This window comes from Hypanus sabinus, chromosome 20 (genome assembly GCF_030144855.1).
Source record: "Hypanus sabinus isolate sHypSab1 chromosome 20, sHypSab1.hap1, whole genome shotgun sequence".
In the NCBI taxonomy this organism is placed as follows: Eukaryota; Metazoa; Chordata; class Chondrichthyes; order Myliobatiformes; family Dasyatidae; genus Hypanus; species Hypanus sabinus.
Genome location: NC_082725.1, coordinates 51247308 through 51266331, shown reverse-complemented (window position 1 = coordinate 51266331; position 19024 = coordinate 51247308). Strand labels below are relative to the sequence as shown.

General features: G+C 40.9%; 2 protein-coding genes across 6 annotated transcripts in view; one reads left to right on the top strand and one right to left on the bottom strand.

Annotated features, from left to right (window-relative positions):
* The window catches only part of kif13a (kinesin family member 13A), a 240130-nt gene extending 223588 nt beyond the window's left edge, over positions 1 to 16542 (bottom strand). For 4 of the 5 annotated variants that reach the window (XM_059945482.1, XM_059945484.1, XM_059945483.1 and 1 more), the window contains exons 1-2: positions 16172 to 16531; positions 15901 to 15997 (exon numbers count right to left, since the gene is read on the bottom strand). In XM_059945482.1, the coding sequence (XP_059801465.1) occupies positions 15901 to 15997; positions 16172 to 16226 (152 nt within the window). In that variant the 5' untranslated portion in view covers positions 16227 to 16531. Of the gene's footprint in view, positions 1 to 15900; positions 15998 to 16171 lie in introns of all 5 variants that reach the window. The other variant, XM_059945486.1, reaches the window with a different exon arrangement.
* LOC132378526 (uncharacterized) overlaps positions 1 to 19024 on the top strand; it is a 377364-nt gene that overhangs the window by 301978 nt on the left and 56362 nt on the right. The gene's annotated exons all lie outside the window — the stretch shown is intronic.

Sequence of the window (19024 nt, the reverse complement as noted above, 5' to 3'; positions counted from 1 at the left end):
AGCATTGTTTCTAAAGACCAGGCACATGGAAATTAGGCAATAGAACATCTGTTTCAATAAAGGAACACAGAAAGGTCAATGGCCAAAAGTCAACAAAGGCAAGTTTCCAAAGCTAACTCAAACTGAACGTTAAATGTTAATCATTCTGGTGTTTATAACACCAGAAATGAATAATTAAAACTAATGCACTTTTCTCCTTTACATGGTGTGAATCCAGGAGAGCAAAAATGGACACGCATTTCTCTTTTGCAGGTTCCTTGGTGCGCATTAACTACTGCAGAGTTTCAGCATTACATGTTGCCACAGTGACCAGATAAAGAAATGAGGTTATGGAAACAGTGACATGGTCAAAACTATTGCAGTGCATACGTGACCAGCACTGATAAGGAAAAGGTCATGAAATGCTTGCCTAATAGCATCCACAATTTCTCATTTTGATCAACTTCAGTTCAACTCTCAAATGAACTTGAAAGTTTGTTGACAACTGGTAATTTCTAAGCTGTTCTAAGGTTGTCATTTCACTGAAAAAGTAATATTTGGAAAGTGTGAATTTCATAATTTTCTAAGTTTACTTCATATTTGGGAGGGGTTCAAAAAAGGGTGTAATTATATGAAATATAATCACAACAATAGAAAATATTCTGAACAAAATTTTAAATATTAATTGTCAAAGATAAAAAATTATTTTTAAAAACAAACAAAAATGCTTTTCCAGATTGTAAGAAAAGTCCTTATTTGGAAATTGGCTTCATCACAAAAAAAATTATTTATTTCTAGAAAGAAACTATTTTTTAAAACACTACAGAGTATCAAGACTCCATTAATTTAAACCCCATTCTGCACATCGCTTGGCCCAGAAATTAGCACCAAAAGCTATCTTATCCAACTATTATCATATCTATCAATTACTAGGGGGATTGGAACAGCAAAGAAACGTGGAGAACATAAAAGGGATGGATAGAATCTTGAAGTAAGGCAATATTGATGAATCCCTAAACCTTGGTTCTATTTTGTCTATTCTTGTAGAACTCCATCATTTACCATAAAAATCAAGTTTATATATCAAAAGTGTTTGAATTTTCCTTGAACTTTGCTTTCATAGACATTTTTAAAATACCAAATTTGATGGCTTGCCATTCTTTCCATGGCAATCCAGATTTATCCTGCTAAATCTGGCTGCTTTGTCCTATTGACAATATACTTCTGTGATCTGTGACTTTTCTATCAGGGTAAGAAAAATTGCTTCAGCAAAATAAACGTAGAGGCTGGTTGAATACACACCCCCCCTTCCCCAACCCCATAACAAATTAAGCAAATACCACTGAGAAAGCACTGATGACCCTCAACAAACAAATATTTACAAAGCCCTATGGAGCATAGAGAATGCAACTTTAGGAAATAGTCAGTTTTAATCTTTCTGATTTTAAAGCAAGTCCAAAAATGAATTCCAAAAGGAGAGCAAAATTTAACATAGGAAAATCGTGGATGACAGACTGTTAATCGCCCTTTTTGATATCCAAGTACATTTATTTCTCATCTCTGTGCAATAACATTCAACGTTCAGCACACCTAGAACTGGAGACATTATTTACTGAGAGCAGACACCATGGAAAGGATACAGCTACTGGAATTACTTAACTCCTTGGATTTGATGCAAGGATAAGGTGCATTTATTATGTTTGATAGTCCTTTAAAAAATCCTCACAAAGTTGACAAAAGTGTTTTTCTGAAGATGAACATGATATTATCATAAAGAGGTGTACTTGTAACCGTTTGTACTAATTCTTATAGTCCAAACCAGTTAAAAACATTGAAACCAAATATCAGATTGCAGATCTTTTGACAGGATAATTTCCTGAAGAACAAATGCTTCAGCAAAAAAATACTGAAACCAAATATGAGATTGCCGATCTTTTGACAGGATAATTTCCTGAAAAACAAATGTTTCAGCAAAAATTTACAATGCAATGTGATTGATTTGATCACAAATGACTAAAAATCAATTAAATAAGCCACGTGATTCCCTAAGCACATTAAATGCTGAGCAATGCTGTTTAGTGATTCAAATACTGATCTGCAGAAACCACATTGATCCTTGCTCACCTCCATCCCCACCTCGTCACCTTCTACAGAAAGGCCCAAAATATCAGCACTCATACCAGAATTTTGACCAAATGATTTCTAATACAACCAATAGGATTGTGTAGAGAGGGCTTTTCATTTAAAACTTTAACTTAAAAATACAGGCTAGCATATCAAATGGAAGAAGCTGAGCATTTGATTTGTTTAGTGTTTGTAGCACCTCACAATGCCAAGCAGCAGATTACAATAATGGCCAGTATTATACAAAACTAATTGGAATACCAAACATTCTACTGATTAGAATCTTAGTTCTTTTTCAGGTTACATTTGAGCATTTCATTTACTTGAGCATGATCAATGGTCACTAAATAAAAATAGATTATGCTGCATTCAACTTCAAACCTCCTTCTTAAAGATATCAAAATTATCAGACTTTTATTCTTGTGTTACGTATACAGGAATTATACACAAGCTTTAGAAAGTATTCTGGAAGTTGAAAAAATGGGTACAAGTTTAATTCAAATATAAGGCTAATTAACTTTTCATTGAGAAAGTCTGAAAGGTTTTTTTTGAAAGACAGAATCCAAACAAGTTTTAAGTGGCAAAATTAATTGTCAACAAAAACTTGGAAGCAACAAATACACTTTACAGATGTAATTTGGACAAAAATATGATAAAATGACTTTCAAAGTTGCTCTGATATCATTAGTCTTAGGTTTACATAGAGTAAGGGTCAAAGGATTAATCAGAAAAATAAACAGATTCAAAAAATCATGGCCATAACTGGAAGTCGATATTTGAATTGAATAAAATAAATACAATAATTATAAATCTTAAACAATACCTGAATGTATATGGAAGGGCAAAAAGATCAAAAGTGCTGAGCTCAGTTATAGACAAAATCAATGTTAAAAAATGCCCACACGGTTCTTCTGACAGATAGAGGTGTCTTCCCTTCTCGAAGCACAGCTGAAAACTTCAAGATGGAGAACAAGTGTAGCTTTATTACATGCAGGGAACTAACAGGAGTTCCACAAGAGAGTTTTAGTGGAGCGAAACTTGAGAGAAATTGCTTCCACCAGATTAAAGATAAACCTCAGTAGGAAATGAGTTTTTTTTAAAGAGATCACACAACATGAATAGCAATGCTTGAAATGGTGATACAGACAGATTGAACAGTAACTTTCAAAAGGAAATAGAATAATAGGACAATTGGGAAAGGGCAGGATGGCAGGACTAATTACTTGGCTTTTTCGAAAAAAAAAATGCCACAGGTACAGCATGATCAGGCAAGTAACCTGTGATTTTGACTTCTGATAAAAGGCAGCGACACAAATTGCTTTCCACAGATGCTGCCCAATGTTCTGCATAATTGCAGCACTTCCAGCATCCTCAGATTTTTGGTTCAGAATATATCTAGTGAAGCGATCTGTACCTTCTACATTATGAAGATCTTCATAAAGTAGAGTTATAACCACTAAAAAAAGTTTTTTTTTAAAAAAAGGAATTATCTCAGTGACTAATGGCCAGTGGTGTAGTAGACTTTGAGGCAAGTGGCCTTGGATTCAAATCCAGTCAACTCCTTGTGGGCTTTCCACCTGTTCCAAGCTGAACATCAAGCTAGCAACTCTTGACTCGTAAAACAGGCAAAACTCCTAAAGAAATGGCAAGGTTGCTGCCCAATGCCACACATGGCGTGGAAAGCAACAACAACCACCACCTCAGCAACTGAAGTGAATCTAACTCCTGAATGAGGCAAAAGGCATGTAAACATACAAAAAGCTGATTAATCAAGGTTAATGTATACACAAGGGTCAGTGCTTGGATCCTAGCAGTTCCAGTCAACAAAAGTGACGAGGTTCTGAACCAAATGAAAGAGAACAATAAATTTTCAGATGGCACATGAAGAAACTGATGTCCAATATCTGCAGAAGAACATAATATAATGCACAACTGGGGGAGACACTCTTGACTGATCAGATCTGGAAATCAATCAAATGCAAATTGGATTAAACAAATCCACATTTATTTAAATAGTAAGAGAAAATTATAAAACTAGCATCACATTAAAACAACTATGGTAAAGCCTTCTTGGACCATAATTTAAGAACATTTTAGACTGATACTTTTATTTTTGGCATAGATATGTACTTAAGGGCTTGTTTTTATGCTAATTATATTATACCGATTTTTTTGAATGCCAATTTAGAAAGCAACTAAGTTATTTCTAAACATTATGGGATAAATTATCTGACAATATATAAAAACTTAAGGCAGTCTACACAAAAATAAAAAATGAATGACAATAAATAAATTTCAATATTCTAAGCTCATCAATGTATTACTTTCAGGATAGATTTGACTGCAGACAAAAACAAAATTACAGAAGTATGAGGAGAAATTTGTTTTTTATTGTTAAGACAAATTTTGGGGGTGAAAAAGAAATAATAAAGCACAGCTGACATTTTCATTTTAAGATAAGAAATGGCATTAGGGAGCTTCGATTAAAATTGTGATTTAACATTAAAAAAAACTCATTAGGAATCAGATGAGAAAGTAAATTGCTTCCATGTTAAGAGTTAAAATTCTAGAAAGGCCAAATGGATATACGGATGTTGAAGGATGATTAGCAGAAGGTGCTAGAACAGGCACATGTGGTGGTTCGATAGTTAAACAGACTGCAGATGGTCACTACTCAGCAAAATTTGACCTAATTAGGATCTATCCTTAAAATCAAAGTCCTTGTAAACACCATGTTCATTTACTGAGTTTCCAAAAACATTTGTAAATGATTTTATGTATTATGTTGTTAAGCATCAGGAAACAAATGGCAATTGCTTCAGTGTACAAGTGCTTATTTCCCATCATACATAGAAACATAGAAAACCTACAGCACAATGCTTCGGCCCACAATGCTGTGTCAAACATGTACTTACTTTAGAAATTACCTAGGGTTACCCATAGCCTGCCCCAGCACATCCTCGTGATTGCTGATGACATAAACAATACATTTCACTGGAGTTTTCGATGTATATGTGACAAATAAAGCTAACCTTTAAGATCTTTATCTTTACACTGTATTGACAAAAATGAATCCTGGAAGATAATTCAAGTATATTAAGTATACTTAAAGATAGTTAAGAGGACAGTAGGTCCCTTTAAGGATCAGTGTGGTGATCTATGTACAGAAACGTAGGAAATGGACAGGATCTTAATTATTCCTTTAAGAACTGGACTATGACCATATCATGTGCTTAAGAACTCTGAGAGTTCAGGGGATGTTACAGTGATATATGGAGCACACATGTACGTTTTGGCCTGAAATGTTGACTGTATTGTTTTCCATAGATGCTGCCTGGCCTGCTGAGTTCCTTCAGCATTTTGTGTGTGCTGCTTGGATTTCCAGCATCTGCAGACTTTCTCGTTTCTGGTAAGTGGAGTATCTTGACATTACAAAGAGGGAGGTGTTGGAAGTGGATAAATTCCCAGGGCTTGATGAGGTGTATCCTAGGATGCTACAACGGGAGGAAACAGGAGCACCAGGAGGAGACCCACGCAGTCACGGGAAGAATGCACAAACTCCTTACAGGCAACGGCAGGACTTAAACTTGGGTCACTGGTACAGTAAAGCATTGTGCTAACCACTATGCTACCATGCCCCAATCAACAGGTTAAGATTAGGAACTGAGTTTTTTGAGGTGGCGACCAAGGTAGTCAATGAAGGTAGGGAAGTGGATGATGTCTACATCAATTTTAGTAAGGTATTTTCCAAGGTCCTTTATGTTGGTTCATCCATAAGATGTGTGGGTTTCTTGGTGACATGGCCATTTGGTTACAGAACTGGCTTGCCAATAGAAGGCAGAGGGTAGTGGTCAATGGGTCTTATTTTGGCTGGAAGTCCATGACCAGTGGTGTTCCCCAAGGATCCGTACTGGGACCTATATAAATGATTTGGATGAAAAGCTGGATGGGTGGATTAGCATGCTGGCTAATGACACAAAGACTGGTGGTATTGTGTGCTGCCACACAAGAGTGCTGCCAAAGGATACAGTGGAATATAGATCAGTTGCAGAAAAAGGTGGAGTGGTGACAGTGATGTTTAATCTGAGCAAGTGTAAGGTGTTGCCCTTTGGGAGATCAAATGTAAAGGCAAAGTACACAGTTAATAGCAGGACCCTTAAAGCTTTATGTACAAAGGGATCTTGGGGTTAAGTGCAATGCTTCCTGAAAACAGCTAGACAAACTGACAGGGCGATAAACAAGACATATGGCGTGCTTGTCTTTATTTGTCGAGGCAATGAATTGCAGAGTTATGCTGCGGCTTTATAAAACTTTAGTCAAGACATATCTGGACTACTGCATTCAATTCTGGTCACCCCATTACAGGAAAGGTGTGGAAGTTTATGAAGAGTGAGGAAGAGCTTTACCAGGATGCTGTCTGGATTAGAGAGCATATGCTATAAAGAGTGGTTGGACAAACTAGAATTGTTTTCTTTGGCAGGTTTACCAAATGCTGCCTGGGATTGAGGCATTTGTTATAAAGAGAGGTTGGACAAACTAGGGTTGTTTTCTCTGGAGCAACAAAAGCTGAGGGGAGATCTAATGGAAACTTATAAAGTTATGAGAAGCATAGATAAATGGCTGGAATAATTTTCCCAGGCTCAGAAGTCCAATACTGAAAGGCATACGTAGAATCATAAAACACTGCAGCACAGAAACAAGCTTTTCGGCCCATCTAGTCCATGTCATACTAGTAATCTGCCTGGTCCCATCGACCTGCAAACAGACCATAGCCCCTTTACACTTCCCATCCATGCAGCTATCCAAATTTATCTGAAATGTTGAAATCGAACCCACATTTACCACTTCCACTGGCAGGCAGCTCATTCAACATTCTCACTACCCTCGAAGTGAAGTTCCCCCTCACACTGCTCTTATACATTTCACCTTTCATCCTTAACCCATGACCTCCAGCTCTAGTCTCAGTGGAAAAAGACTGCTTACATTTACCCTATCTACACCCCTCATGATTTTCTATACCCCCATCAAATCTCCCTTCATTCTTCTACACTCTAGGGTATAAAGTCATAACTTATTAAACCTTTTCCTATAACTCAAGTCTTCAAGTCATGGCAACTTGCTTGCAAATTCTCACTGCACTCCTTCAATCTCACTGACATCTTTACTGTAGACAGCTGAACAAAACTGCACACAATACTCCAAATTAGGCCTCACCTACATTTTATAAAACTTCAACATAGCATCCCAACTCCTGTAGTAAATACTTGGATTTATGGAGGCCAATATGCCAAAAGCTTTCTTTACGACAATACCTATTGCTGGTGCCACTTTCAAGGAATTATGGATCAGTATTTCTAGGGCCCTTTGAGCTACTGCACTCCTCAGTACCCTCCCATTCACTGTGTAAATCCTACCCTGGTCTGTCCTCCCAAAGTGCAACACTTCAAGTTTGTTTGCATTAAATCCCATCTGCCATTTCTAAGCCCATTTTTGCATCAGGTGCAGATCCCACTGCAAATAAGTCTTCCTTGCTTTCATCAGCACATCTGATAATCCAGTTTACCGTACTAAATCTTGATTGTTGAAACAGATGACAAACAACAACAGACTCAGAACCTATCCCTGTGGTATACCACTAGTCACACGTCTCCAGTCAGACAGCCAACCACCTACTACAGTACCACAAAGCCAAAGTCTGATGCAATTTACTACCTCATCTTGAATGCCAAGCCACCTAACCATTTTAACTAACCTTCCAAGCAGGACCCTATCAAGGGCCTTGCTAAAATGAATGGAGACAACATCCACTGTCTTGCCTTCATCAACATCCCTGCTAACTTCCTTGAAAGACTATGTAAGATTGGTTAGACATGACCTACCACACGCAAAGCCATATCCCTAATCAGTCTCTGTCTTTCCAAATACAGTATTTTTCTGGTAAATTGGTCCATAGCTTAATGGGGGTAGCTACTTATTTGGGAAAATAGCTGGGTTTTCCTTATTTATTTGGGTCACTATTTCACCTAATTGGGACAGAAGACAGTTGCCGAACAGCTGCTAACTTGCATTGCATGAACTTGTGTGGCCATTAAACACTACACCGTTTACAGTGAATAGATTATAAAATAGTGTCAGTTGCATGTTTGTGAAGTGATTTTTGTCACTGATAGCTGGCAAGAAATGAGCAGTAAGACAACTTAGAATTGTTTTCTCACTGCAGATTCAAACATTCAGGCTTGGGGATGTCAGAAACAGCCAGGAGTGAAAATGAAACGACCTCATTACTTCAAATTTTCATAGTTACTAGCTTGTTGAAGGTATAAACAATTATCTTGAATGTTACAATGAAAATAAAAATTTGGAGGATGCGATCACCGAAAGTATTGCATGGAGGCAGTTCACTATCTGCAGTAGGTGCCTGCACTGATTTTGTTCATTTACAGTCAATTAAAAGAACACAGCAGCATGTTGGTTGTCCAACTAGGACAGTGAAAGTTGTGTTGGAGAGTTTTTAAAGTGGGAAAATAACAGTTCCACTCTCCTGATAAGTCTGGGTCCAATGGCATGAGCAGTCATCAGAAAATGGGGTCTTCCTTGGTTGTAGTGGATAACCAGGAACTTTTCTGTGCCCTATGATCTTCACTCTCCACGAAGCGTTGTATAAGTGAAGTTATTGACTGTTGGATCTCACTGTTGATCTCATTTTCCCAGTCCACCAGAGCTGACGTCCCATGCTGGGACAGGCATTTCCCTATTTCTCCAGCATATGAGGCACCAGCTTTAGCCTGCCTGTCAAGGCAGTGTCGCGTGCAAACAACAAATTGCAGCCATAGGTGAGAGCTGAGTGACCGATGGGGACAAAAGGTGAATGAGCTCGCCCAAAAAGGACAGAAAAATCCCATTCACCAGAGGTGCTAGCCCTTCCTAGACACCCCTTACTCGGCAGCATACATTGGATGAATTCCTCCATCGATAACTATTAGGAACTAGTGCACAGTTTTAAAAGCATAGAAAAACCTACAACACAATGCAGGCCCTTCGGCCCACAATGCTGTGCCGAACATGTACTTACTTTAGAAATTAACTCGGGTTACTCATAGCCCTCTATTTTCTAAACTCCATGTACCTATTCAGGAGTCCCTTAAAAGACCCTATTGTATCTGCCTCCACCACCATCACCAGCAGCCCATTCCATGTGTTCACCACTCTCTGTGTAAAACTCTTACCCCTGAGATTTGCTCAGTACCTTCTTCTTTTATAACAATTACGAAGACAAGGGGTCCCAGAACAGATGTCTGAGTCACTTCATTGGACACCAACCCCCATGCAGAAAAGACCACTCTTTGCCTTCTGTGTGCAAGCCAGTTCTGGATCCACAAAGCAAGGTCCCCTTGTATCCCATGCCTCCTTACTTTCTCAATAAGCCTTGCACGGAGTACCTTATAAAATGCCTTGCTGAAATCCATATACACTACATCTACTGCTCTACCTTCATCAATCTGTTTAGTCACGTTCTCAAAAATTTCAATCAGGTTTCGTAAGGCACAACCTGCCTTTGACAAAGCCATGCTGACTATTCCTAATCATATTATGCCTCATAAATCCTGCCTCTCAGGATCTTCTCCATCAACTTACCAACCACTTGAAGTAAGACTCACTGGTCCATAATTTCCTGGGATACCTCTACTCCCTTTCTTGAACAAAGGAACAACATCTGCAACTGTCCAGTCCTCTGGAACCTCTCCAGTCCCCATTGATGATGCAAAGATCGTAGTCAGAGACTCAGCAATCTCCTCCCTCGCTTCCCAGAGTAGCCTGGGATATACCTCGTCTGGTCTAGGTGACTTATCAAACTTGATGCTTTCCAAAAGCTCCAGCACACCCTCTTTCTTAATGTCTATATGTTCAAGCTTTCCAGTCCACTGTAAGTTATCCTTACAATCGCCAAGATCCTTTTCCATAGTGAATAGTGAAGCAAAGTATCCATTAAGTACCTCTGCTATCTCCTCCAGTTCCATACACACTTTTCCACTGTCACACTTGATTTGTCCTATTCTCTCACGTCTTAATCCTTCTGCTCTTCACACACTGTACAATGCCTTGGGGTTTCCCTTAATCCTGTTCACCAAGGCCTTCTCATTGCCCCTTCTGGCTCTCCTAATTTCATTCTTAAGCCCCTTCCTGCTAGCCTTATAATTTTCTAGATCTCCATCATTACCTAGTTTTTTGTACCTTTTGTAAGCTTTTCTTTTCTTCTTGACTAGATTTTCAACTGCCTTTGTACACCATGGTTCCTGTACCCTACCATCCTTTCCCTGTCTCACTGGAACATACCTGTGTAGAACGCCATGCAAATATCCCCAATATTTGCCACATTTCCGCTGTACATTTCCCTGAGAACATCTGTTCCCAATTTATACTTCCAATTTCTTGCCTGATAGCTTCATATTTCTTGTTACTCCAATTAAATGCTTTCCTAACATGTCTGTTCCTATCCCTCTCCAATGCTATGGTAAAGGAGATAGAATTGTGATCACTAACTCCAAAATGCTCTCACACTGAGAGACCTGACACCTGACCATGTTCACTTCCCAATACCAGATCAAGTACAGCCTCTCTTTTTGTGTCAGGAAACCTGCCTGAACACACCTAACAAACGCCACCCATCTAAACCTCTCCCTGAAGGGAGATGCCAATCAATATTGGGGGAATTAAAATCCCCCATCACGACAACCAAGTTATTACTGCACTGTTCCAGAATCTGTCTCCTTATCTACTCCTCAATGTCCCTGTTACGATTGGGTGGTCTATAAAAAACACCCAGTAGAGTCATTGACCCCTTCCTGTTTCTAACTTCCACTCACAGAGACTCAGTAGACAGTCCCTCCATGACTTCCTCTTTTTCTGCAGCCATGACATTTTCTCTGATCAGCTGTGCCAAGCCCCCACCTCTTACCTCCCTCCCTGTCCTTTCTGAAACATTGAAAGCCTGGCACTCTAAGTAACCATTTCTGTCCCTGACCCATCCAACCTCCATCTGGTCACAACACCATAGTTCCAAGTGCTGATCCACGCTCTAAGCTTATCCACTTTGTTCATGATACTCCCCGCATTAAAATAGACACATCTCAAACCATCTGTCTGAGCATATCTCTTCTCTATCACCTGCCTAACCTCCCTGTCACACTGCCTACAAGCCTTCTCTATTTGTCAGCCAACCGCCCCTTCCCCCATCTCTTCAGTTTGGCTCCCACCCCCCAGCAATCCTAGTTTAAAACACTCTCCAATAGCCTTAGCAAACCTCCCCGCCAGGACATTGATCCCCCATGGATTCAAGTGTAACCTATCCTTTTTGTGCAGTTCACGCCTGCCCCAATAGAGGTCTCAATAATCCAGAAATCTCAATCCCTGCCCCCTGCTCCAATCTATCAGCCAAGTATTCTGCACTTCACTCTATTCCTATATTCACTGTTGCATAACACAGGCACTAATTCCAAGATCACTACCTTTGAGGTCCTGCTTCTCAGCTTCTTTCCTAATCCCCGTAGTCTGTTTTCAGGACCTCCTCCCTTTTCCTACCTATGTCGTTGGTACCAATATGTACCATGACCTCTGGCTGTTCACTTTCCCACTTCAGACTATTGTGGATGTGATCAGAAACATCCCAGACCCTGGCACCTGGGACGCAAACTACCATCCGTGTTTCTTTCCCGCGTCCACAGAATCGCCTGTCTGACCCCCTAACTATAGAGTCCCTATCACTACCGCCATCCTCTTTCTTTCCCTTTGCTTCTGAGCTACAGGGCCAGACTCTGTGCCAGAGGCATGGCCACTGTTGCTTCCCCCAGGTAGGTCGCCCCCTCCCTCACCAACAGTACTCAAACAGGAGTATTTATTGTTAAGGGGGACAACCACAGGGGTACTCTCTAGTATCTTGCTTGCCCTTCCCTCTCCTGTTACCCAATTTTCTGTCTCCCGAGGCCCCAGTGTGACTACTTGCCTATAGCTCCTCTCTATCATCTTCTTACGTTCCCTGACCAGACAAAGGTCATTGAGCTGCATCTCCAGTTCCCTAACCTGGTTGAGCTGCAGCTCAACGCACCTGGCACAGAAGTGGCCATCCGAGAGGCTGGGAGTCTCCTGGATATCCCATATCTGACACCCAGTACAGAACAACTGCCTCACAGACATTCTTCTTATTCCTATTCTTCACAAGTAACTTACGTCGCCTCAATCCATTATCGCCGAAGCCCCGTTGAGCCAAAGCCCTCCTACTTTGACTCCGTCTACTCTGTATGGACCACGTGCAGGCAGAAGGGATGAGGTGTCATTAGCTTACTTAGTTTGACACAGCATCATGAGCCAAAGGGCCTGTCCTGTGCTGTTCTACTGGAATATTGAAAGACAGCTGACATTTTGCCTTTATTTAACAAGGGCAGCTAGGATAAGCCAAGTAACTACAAACCACTAAGCCTTTTATCAGAGGTGAGAAAAATTTTGGAAGGGATTCTGAGGGACAAGATTTATTTGCATTTGGACTGTTTGGAGATTGTCTGCATAGCCTGGTGCATGGTAAATCATATCTGATTGGAGTTTTTGTTTTGAAGAGGTGTCCTAAAGGACTGAAAAAGGTAGGGTTGTAGATATTGTCTACATGGTGTTTAACAAGGCCTTTGACAAAGTCCCACATGATAGGCTGATCCAAAAAGTTAGAACACATGGGATTCTGAGTGACCCAACAGGTTTCAGTAGGTATGTTTAATGTCAGAGAAATGTATACAATATACATCCTGAAATTCCTGTTCGATACAAAATTGGTTTGGTGGTAGGAAGCAGAAGGGTTGTTTTTCCACTGCAGGGATTAATGCTGTATCCAGTTTAAGATTATATTGAAGATTTGGATGAGAGTGTTAAGTGGCACGATCAGCAAGTTTGCATCTGACACCATATGCAAGTTTGATATTGTGGATCATGAAGAAGGTTGTCTAAGATGACAATCAATCAACTCAAAGTGGGCAAGGAAATGGCAGATGGAATTTAACACTGGTCAATGCAAAGTGTTGCTTTTTGGGAAGTTAAACCAGGGAAGGACTTTTACAGGGAATGGCAGGGCCCTGGAAAGTCTTGACAGATAGAGATCCCTCGTGGGACAGGTATAGAGTTTTCTGGAAACTGGAATATGGTTAGACAGGGTGGCGAGGAAGGCATATGGCATGAGGCACTGAGTTCAGGAGTGGGGATGTCATGTTAGGTTGGACGTCTGCATTGGAGTTTCGTGTGCAGTTCCAGTTGCATGCACTAGGAAATGTGTGATTAAGCTGGAGAGGGGATACAAAAGATTCAGGAGGATGTTGCCAGATTACAGAGCTTGAGTTATTAATGATTGGATAGGCTGGGTCTGTTTTTCTTGACCGAAGTGGCCCGAGAGTTGATATGATAGACAATATATAAAGTCATAATACAGCAGACAGTTAATGTCTGTTCTGTCTGGAGGGGTGTCTAAAACTAGAGCATGCAAGTTTAAGATGAGAGTGAGGAGGTTTAAAGGTCCTGAGGTAACTTTTCACACATAGTGTAATTAGTATCTAGAGGAGTTGTCCCAGGAAGTGGTGGAAGTAGAGTCAATAACAACACTGAAGAGGCATCTGGACAGCACAGAGCAGGTCAGAGCCTTACCAAACTAATGCAAAGCAAGCAGGATTAGTATAGACAGGCACGATGGTCTGCACCAACATTGTGGGCAAAGCCCAATTTTATTTTATCTTGTTGAGATACATCACGGAATACACCCGTCTGGCCCTCTGAGCCACCCCGCCCAGCAAATCTCCAGATTTAGTCCTCGCCTCATCACGGGTCAATTTACAATGACCCATTAACCTACCAACAGTACATCTTTGGACTGTGGGAAGAAAATGGAACACCTGGAGGAAACCCACCAGCCTCGGGGAGAACGTGCTAATTCCTGACAGGCAGCGACGGGACGGTACTGTAAAGCGTTGTACTAACCACTACGCTATTCTGCTGCAGAACTTATGGTATCACATCCGTAACTTTAAATTCTCATCCCAATAAAGAATCAAGAACGAAATGAAATGAGGCGTGATATTCAGTAGCTCAGTATGCACGCATGCTATATCATAGTAAATTCATTACGCAAGTGTTTGACTTCACAAATAGTAGGTCAAGTGAGCGAAGCAAACTAGATGCAGTCACTAAACTTCTAGCCACGTTGAAATACACGGTCTTGATCCAACCCCTTAACTTAATCCAGGTAATGTTGAAAATGGTACTATCGTAAATAATCTGGTATAGCGCAATATGAGGTCATTCTTACCCTCGGCCATTAGGCTCTATAATGAGTCCACATATAGCCGGGGAAATGATAACCCCCTCCTTTTAGACTGTTTTTGGCAACATTTTTATTCTTTCACTTTTCTTCTAATACTTATTTGTATATCTGTGCATTTGTAATGCTACTGTATTACTGTACTTTCCTTTGGGATCAATAAAGTATATCTATCTGAATCAAAATACGGACGCTTAGATTTACAACAGTTAAATGCCTTCTACGTGTCTTCACCGCGAGAAACCTTTCAACTGAACGCGATGTAATGAATTAAGATCTATGCGATTAACCGTTCACTTAGCCAAACGCCGCCCTAGGCAGAGCAACTACAAAGAACCGCTCCCTCAATAACAAACAATCAAGATACGACGAAATCTGCGTGAGACGAAATTCAGCTGGAGGAAGGCGGCCACACCTGCTATTCAAGTGGCTATTCAGGGACTTGCATTCAGTTCTAGTGCGGGAAATCGGTTGGGGTTAGTTCCGCGTCCGTCAACAAGCCAATTGAAAAAGCAAGCGAGGCTTGTACCGGTCGCAATCAATTTTTACCAAGTAGAATACTGATTTTAAACAGGCCTGGGATAGATTTGCAACTTTTGGTGTTTTTTTTTAAAGTGCATTTACACCAGTAGTTTTGAATTAAACTGAAAACAGGTGGGGTGTGTTTAAACTGGGCACATTTACAAGAGCTTCTATGCAGAAATGCACGCAGAGCTAATCCTGCAGTATGGTATGGAACCCAACCTTCCCCATTACCCCAATATATTTTTGAAACAAAATCGACATAGCAGTCCCCTAAAATTAAACGGTTCTGACCACACCCAATGGACGATTTAAAAACATAAGCCATAAAAGGCGAGTTAGTATAAACCGAAGTCAAGGGCTATCACACACCATTCATCGCAGGCAATCAATTACTCCATCAATATCAAATTACTAACACCACAATGTTAATTGTCGCTCGCATAGTTTAACGTCATTTCATCTCTCCTCCCCCATCACCACTTTCATTTTTTTCTGTTGTGTAGGGATTTATTTTTAGGTATGTGTCAACATTATTTTATTTATATAAATAAAATAGGGAAAGGGGTAGACTGAGTTCTTTGTAGTATGGGTGCTGATGGGGGTTAGCAGCTGTATTAGAAGATCCGATTGCGCTTCCTTGAAGCCGAACGGGGACCTTTTAATCTTAGCCCCGGACGCAATGGTTTCTGGCGCCGATTGCCGTCTCGATTGGCAATCTCCCCCACCCCCCTTGCCTCCAACATTTTTTTTGTTAATGAAACTAACAGACTCTGTTGTGCACATCTGATTTAAACCCTTCCTCAGGCGTCAGTTGTTACGGCGGTACAATAAGAGAAATAGGTTGAAGGAGAACAAAGTGTTTGCCTTGTGCTACTAATACATATTTTGGGAAGATAGTAGCTGTCGCTTAAAACTGTGCCGGTTACCTGTTGTCTGCTTTAGACGTGTTGGGACAAGGCGGCGGGTGAAGAACTGTCTGATTTTCCTCCATCTCCACCACACACTTGGTGTTGAGTTCCAACTCTGTAGAACATCAGTCAAAATGTTACCAAACAGCCCATTACCCATGTCTCTCGATCTCTCTCTCATACACTATTACCGACGATGCTTTAAAAATGCATTGCAAAGTTTTTTCTTTAAACAAATCTGATAGTACATTCATTATTTAAGGTGGGTTTTTATCTAAATTTTGCTCACCTCGTCGGTTCATAGGGCGGACTCTCACTGCAACTTTCACCTTGGAATCCGACATTTTCGCACACTTTCTTCCTCCCTCCCAGCGGTCCTATTAACTTCTACTTATTTCCTTGATTTTTCCGACTGTTGCAAATCCTCCTTAGCTCCTTCGTGCGCGCGTCTTCCAAAAAGCCACGGGTCCATTACTTGAGACGGATTAAAAGGGAAATGAGTTCTTCTTAATTCTCTCTCGCGCCTTCCCCTTGCTAACCAGAGATGTTTGACTCCTCTCCCTTCATCACCGCCGCCATGTTACAAGCGTTCAATCAGTCAAGTCAGGACCCGCGGAGATTCCCGAAACAGGGACTAGACACGATTCGACTCGACTACGCCGGGCCGTACGGAAACAGCCGAGAACTAGACCCTCGGCTGCACCAAGCGACTGGTCACGCACGGAAACACCCGAATGGTCTCGGATAAAGCACATTGCAAGCCGAAGAACACCGGCCGAGGTTGGCGAACCCATCATAAAGCGCACGAAAAAAAACTTAACAGAACGTAAACAGAACAAAACGTAAGGATTTTTTTTTAAACTGGGCAGGTTTTCTCACGAAAATGTTACTCATCACTCGAGTAACTGTTGAATAATTTGGGTGGTATTTTGCACTGGAAGTTGGGCAAAGATCTGGCAAATGGAGTTTAATATGAGAAAATATGAAATTGTCCTTTTAGCAGGAAAATAGAAGAGCATAGTTTTGTAAAGAAAAACTGGGACATTGGGAGCAATGCTTCATCTTGAATGCTGATGAGAACCTGGTTTACAGATCATGTGAGCTACACTTGGTGGTGTTTGTGACACAAGTGTAGCCCGGGGTCCTGTGGCATTTCATCTGGAGAGGAAAGAAGTTGTGTGTCGAACTTGCTGTGATACAAAAGTTTCCATTGATTGGGGGGGAGGGGGGAAGCATATCTAACCTCACCCTCATCTCATCACTTTGTGTGGCTGTATCAAACAGTGCATGAAACCAAAGTATGTGGTTACCAAGTGTCACTGCTGGGATGAATAGGCTTAGCCTCAGTATTGTGCAATGTTCCATTTAGTTGGACCTTGTTGCATTTCCTATTCTTTGTAGAGAGGCTTCTATGGGAAAATCTCCCTCGACCACAAGTCCATCTGGCAGTTGTCAGTATGGAATGTACTGCAGGCTCTTTGGGAGAGGGACAATATCTTGTGAGATACCTTCTCCAAAACAAAAAAATGTCAAAGCAATTGACTAGAATTCTTCATCGCCAGAACTCAAGAAAGGCAGCATTTGACAGGAAGTTGGGATAGCGTGTGGGGGGGGGGGGGGGGGGAGAAGGAGAACATCTCTGTCAGAACTTTCCTGCACAGTCAGGGTCCACAATATAAGCTGCCCTTGAAATATCTGCAGTGAGGATATAAGTCAGTTATCCAGCTTCTTGTGGACTGTGAATTTGCAAAGGATATCTGGAAAAGTATGCAAGGGTCCTTGTCAGCATAGTTTTTTTTAAAGTGTAAATCTTGCCTGACACATCTGAAATTCTTTGAGTAAATACCAGACTGGATAGACAAAAGGGAGTCAGTGGATGTTGTTTAATTGGATTTTCAGAAGGACTTTGATGAGGTGCCGCACATGATACTGCTAAACAAGATATATGTTGATGATTTTGATGATGGAATTGATGGCTTTGTAGCCAAGTTTGCAGACAATACTAAGATGGGTAGGGGACAGATACTGTTGAAGCAGGGACTCTGCAGAAAGGCAGATAAATTAGGACAAAGAGCAAAGTGACATAGAATATAATGTAGAGAAGTGTATTATCATGCATTTAGGTAGAAGGGATAAAGGTGTGAACTATTTTCTAAATGCTGAGAAAATTCAAAACTCACAGGTGCAAGGGAACTTGGGAGTCCTTGTACGCGAGTCCCTCAATGTTAACATGCAGGTTGAGTCAGTTGTAAGGAAGGCCAGTGTAATGTTAGTATTCTTATAAGAGGACCAGAATATAAAAACAAGCATGTGATGCTGAGGCTTTATGAGGCATTGATAAGACCACACTTGGAGTACTGAGAGAAATTTTGGATCCCTTACCTCAGAAAAGATGTGCTGGCACTGGAGATGGTCCAGAAGAGAATTATACTTTCAGGCATGAAAGGGTCAACATGAGGAACATCTGAAGGCTGAGCTGGTACATACTCATTGCAGTTTAGAAGAATGGGGAGGGGGGGGGGGGGGAGATGTCATTGAAACCGCAATCAAATATCAAAAGGCCTAGATAGAGTGGATGTGAAGAGGTTTTCTATTTTGTTGGAGACTAGGACCAGAGGGCACAGCCTCAGTATAGAGAAACATCCCTTTAGAACAGAGAGGAGGAATTTCTTGAGCCAGATTGTTGTGAATCTGTGGAACTTAATGCCACAGGCAGCTGTGGAAGCCAATCATTGGGTATATTTAAAATGGAGGATGATAGGTTATTGATTACTCAGGGCATCAAAAGTTAGAGAGAGAAGGCAGGAGAATGGAATAGAGAAGGATAATAAATCGGTCACAATGAGACTCAATGGGCTAAATAGCCTAATTTTCTTACTGTCTTATGGCCTTCGTTTATAGTCCATGCCGATCACAGCAAGTCCAAGTTGCTTGCATTGAGCTCGTAACCCTCCAAGCCCCTTCCCACCACGCACTCATCAAAATGTTTCTTAAATTTTGAACTCACAACTACTTCCTCTAGCAGCTTCACTCAGCAACTCCCTACCTCTCAGGTCAATTAAATCTCCCCCTCTTGTCCTGTATCTGTATCCCTTAGTTTTGAACTCCCTGACCCTGGGGAAGAGATAATGACCATCTACAT